We start from the raw sequence: 4,823 nt of genomic DNA, 5'->3' as shown, positions 1-4,823 counted from the left end.
AAGTGTGTGAATATGTTTAAATCTCATACTTTTCAAAAATATTTCAAAAAGAGATTTAGATAAAATATTTGAAGATCTATGTTAACTAATTTATGTAAAAAAATATTTGGTCTCATATATACTTTGTTTAGCATTCAAAAATACAATTTAAACAAAGAAAAATAACACATCATATGTTGCACTTTAAAATACTTTGCATGTGAAAAAATTGTAGCCTCTTAGATCAGTAATTAAAATAAATCTATACTAATTTAAAATACTTCGTATATTTATAACCATTTACCAACCCGGTTGTGTTCGCTGAGGGATCCTGATCATCCTTGTAATTTTTTATAAACACTTCATATCTTGTTTGATAGCAAATGAAACAGTGGCAATGGCAGGTTATTACTGGAGTGACAACATACAGAAAACATATAGACTAATGATCAACCGAACGTGGAAGAATTGAATTTAGCAAATTCAATGGCATTCTTCCCTTCTAGTTTGCTGGCAAAATAATTTCGAAGATATTCGCTACGCTTGAAAGTTCTGTACTTGCACGGATTCAACTCATGTATAAGCTCAGCAGCAGGACCAACTTCGGCTTCTTCGCCCGGATTGCAGAATGCTGCAACTGAAATTCGACCTTTCTCCTTGTTAGTCACCGCCCTATGCTCGATACTTTTGTATTTGCCATTACTAATTACCTGTGCAAACAAGAAAGCTATTAGCGTTTGTTTTAGTTTCTGGATTTCAGGGACATTAACATTCAATCAAACGCTGAGAGTCTTATAATATACCTCTATCATGTCCCCGATATTCACAACGAGGCCACCAGGGATGGGTTCAGCTGGAATCCATTCACCATCTTTGCGAACATGCAGCCCTGTAACGTCATCATCCTGCAGCAATATGGCGATACCTCCTCCGTCTGAGTGAGCGCTCAACCCTAAAACGAGATCGGGTTGTGGACAGGGCGGGTAGTAATGCATTGCCTCTGAGATTTCTGCAAACTGATTGACAAAGCAGTCTGTAGATTGTAAACCAAGATTCTTCGCCAACAAATGCAAAATTTTATTGCCAAGCTTTTGAAGCTCCACGGCATACTCCTCTACGGTTTGCCTGTAATAAAATAAAAGCAATGTTATATTTAAGCAATAGTTTAAAGAAAAATAAAAGTCAGTAGTAATTTAATGAAGCAATGTTATATTTAAGTATTAGGTTAATAGAAAATAAAAGTTTTTGTTTAAGGGTTGATGTGGATAAGGTCGGGTGTGATTTAGTCATCTTGTTTAGGCTTTCTCAAGTCACAAGTCAAGTCTGATGTAATTTCATGAAATCAAACCATTTCACAAACAAAAAATAATAATTTAATGGTTTTCTTTATTTTGGCTAAAAAAATTATAATTTTTTTTGGAATTTTAAGTTTGAGAGTTGCTAGTGTTTAGTATTTTTTAAGTCACTAAATCCATTTATACATTCAAAAACACACAATTAAAATTGAGGATCTTAAGAAAAAAATAATCGCTAAATTTTGGAGGATAAAAAAGACAAAAACATACTAATAATAGTTAAATAGCTTCCATAATTAACAAGTGTTGCCATTTTAGTCCTTATTTGTCAAAAATTGCAAAAAAGACTATAAGCTACATCAGTTAATGTTGAATTAATAATAGCCAATAAGCAAATGGAATCCTATAGTCTTGTTTTGGCAAGAATTAATAAATTGAGATGTGAAGTTAATAAATTAATTTCTTACTCATGCACAAGGACTTGCATAAATTTTGATGGGTCCTAACCACTAGTAAGCCTACACATTTAATAATGGTGGAAAGTAACTCCTAGTAAGTATATTTATTTACATCTCATTCTTATCCATTTTTAATGCAAAGATTTGCTTAAATTATAGTGGGAAGTAACTCATGGTAAATATGTTATTCCCCTGAGTATGAACTATTTTCAAGAAATTTATTTTTGAATAGTTTTCATTCAAAAATTAAGAATACGAAATTAATACAAAATAGATCAAAATCACGCAAAAATATTGCAACCATATCCATAAATTATGGTATCAAATATGTCTTATCCACATGGGGCTATATAATACAAAGGTTACAATAAGACCTTCAAGTTATGGTCCAATCAAATGTTTTTTTAATAATTTCAAAATATTAATATTTATTTTTCAAAGTTAAACATTGTAAATTGTACTGTTCAATGTTAAACTAATAGTGATCAATAGATAAATTGATTGCTAGAGTATTTCCTTGGCATGGATTAATAACAAGTCTATTGTTATTTTTATTTTCACTGTCCATTTGTTGTAGTCTATCATATTTTGGAGGTTTTACCGTCTACTTTCCAGTTTAGATTTGTTGGAATCACAAGTTTGAGTTGTGAACTTTCCCCAATCCAACTACCCTAGTGCTTTCGAAGTATTAAACCCAAATATATGTAGTCAAAAACCCAATTTAACAATACAAATCAAGCTTTGACCAAAAAAATAAGTTCAAGTAAAACTTTTGATAGTTGATATAATTAATCAGCATAGATTTATCTTAATTCCAAATCTACGAAATATCTAAAAAATCAAAACTTTTAACCTGCAAATATCTTTTAAAATAAAAAAATATTAAATCTCACTTGAAAATCTCTGAAACGACTCTGAAATGAATCTAAATTGGTAGTAAAGAAATACTGTTACTTGAAAATCCCTGAAATGAATCTAAATTGGTAGTAAAGAAATACTGTTACTAAATAAATAAGCATTTTTATTTTGATTATCAACTTCAAAATATTTCTAACTAAGCATAATGAATTCAATTTTTCAAAAATGAGTTCAATTTTTTTGGCCAGTCTATTCAAGAAAATTCCAATTCTAGTTAAGCTCGCGGAAATAAATATAAACCAAAAGATTGAAACCTACAAAAATTCCGCTGGAATTGTAGGCCAGAATTTCATGTTTCGCTTTTCTGGAGGCATGAGAGTTAGATACAGAAGATCTGTCCAGTCCAGCTGCTGATCGTCCGAAACTACAAAGGCCTGTCCGTAGCCTTCGCGTTCTTGCACGGCGTACTTCAGCTTTTCCTCCGATGGAAGTTGAAAGAATTCTCTCGCAGTTTCCCTGGTTCGCTCTATCAGAGAACCAGGAATACCATGATTCACCACCTGACAAATAAACAAAATTAGCTCAGTTTAGGTTATGTCTCATCTTAATGTTGGATGGAAAATTGATATATCCATCAGTGGAATTTAGTGGTTTTATGGATGATCTATGTATCAATTAAATGAAAAACAAACCCATCAGTTAAATGACAAACAAACAAAATTAGTTCAGTTTAGGTTGCGCCTCAATATTAATCTTAATGTTGGATGGAAGATTGATCTATCCACCAGGAGAATTGAACTTTGTTCTAATGTTAGATGATCTATGCATCCCTTAAATTGTACAAAACTAGGTACAGCTAGTTCAGATGTCCTTTCAAATAGTTTAATTTTTCCAAAAATAACTTTTATTTTCAATCTCTCTACGAAATCTGAACCTATAATCTAATAGAGTAAATCCACACAAACCAATTAATCTACATCTCTTAAATTATAAATATATTTTATTTACCTGAAAAAATCCCCACGCCTCACAAGCTACGGCAAGTTTCTCCATCTCTTTCCCACTGCAACCATTATTTCCCAGTAGCAACTCCATATCGATCACGGGGATGCCAGATTGAGACGCAGAATTCGTTAGGGATGGTCTCTCATTCTCCGATCTGATAAATCTTTCGGGCATTGTCTGGTCGGAGTTACTCACGTCTTGCACGATCGGGACTGAAAACCTTTTGGAAGTTCCATCAGCCAGGTTATATGCGGCTGCTGTGCTCAACATTATTCTCAGAACAACAAAGCCTAAAATTGCTAGATAATTCTATCACAAACGACTTCAAGTAGGTATTCTGTATTACAGAGCAATAGAATTTATAGGGCTGTAACCACAGAAATTCCACCGCCTACCCTTGAAATTCCTATATAATTTCATCACAAACGACTTTTAGAAGCTAAGGTGAGATCATGTGTTAGCCTACCAAGAAAAACGAACAGTGGTAGCTGAGCACATAAAAAATTCCAGATGCCTGAATGTCGCCCGACAGTGAGTTAGAATCACATCTAGGGATTATTTTTTTGACGTTGCCTTGTCCTGTAGTCGATGAAGTCCAATTTTTCCAGCGAACGTGTATAGACTAACATTGGAGTCTTCAACCATATGCTTTTTTCAAACGACTTATCAAAGATTTACACCTGGATATCCTCTCAGCTTCCGGGCATGTTTTTCCGCTGGAGCTAACCAGCGATATATTGGGTATTTAATGTCCTCAGAGCAGCACGCCACTTACCCCGATAACACAGGAACCGACAAATATTATTTAATGCTGAATTTGCCCGCTCCCGTGTTATCGTGTTAAGTCGCCTGCTGCTCTGAGGGCATTAAATACCCAATATATGGCTGGTTAGCTCTTTCCATGTTTTTCTGGAAATTACATTACTTTGTGAATTTCGAGATGGAACATGTTTTCAAGCTGGCTGCTTCCTGGCAGTAATATTGTCACTGTATATAAAACAATTTTTGTTTATAAATACAATTATATAGTTTTTTCGTGCTGAAAAAAAAGACTTATCAAAGATTAAACCCCACATTACATTAATAAACTGAGCTACTAATTGAACCGCTTGATAATGAATGTAACTACGAAATATTTGAAATATTTGATAGATACACATCAGGAATGAAATCAAATAATTGATTTTGCAATCTTGTTTATCAAAAATCTGCATCCCACTTGTACACA

General features: G+C 33.3%; 1 protein-coding gene across 1 annotated transcript; it reads right to left on the bottom strand.

The window, feature by feature from the left end:
- Positions 1 to 200: 200 nt before the first annotated feature.
- On the bottom strand, positions 201 to 3,971 carry LOC149242086 (protein LATERAL BRANCHING OXIDOREDUCTASE 1-like). The gene is made up of 4 exons (XM_089367629.1): positions 3,599 to 3,971; positions 2,909 to 3,150; positions 783 to 1,104; positions 201 to 689 (listed from the first exon to the last, which is right to left on the bottom strand). The coding sequence occupies exons 1-4, from the start codon at positions 3,863 to 3,865 to the stop codon at positions 429 to 431; spliced, it is 1,092 nt and encodes a 363-aa protein (XP_089223755.1). The 5' UTR covers positions 3,866 to 3,971; the 3' UTR covers positions 201 to 428.
- Positions 3,972 to 4,823: the final 852 nt, after the last annotated feature.

Source organism: Pinus tabuliformis, chromosome 8, assembly GCF_031772625.1.
Source record: "Pinus tabuliformis cultivar Carrire ecotype Pingquan chromosome 8, CPIR1, whole genome shotgun sequence".
Lineage (NCBI taxonomy): Eukaryota > Viridiplantae > Streptophyta > Pinopsida > Pinales > Pinaceae > Pinus > Pinus tabuliformis.
The sequence above is the reverse complement of the archived record's forward strand: the minus strand, read 5'-3'. Positions and strand labels throughout refer to the sequence as shown.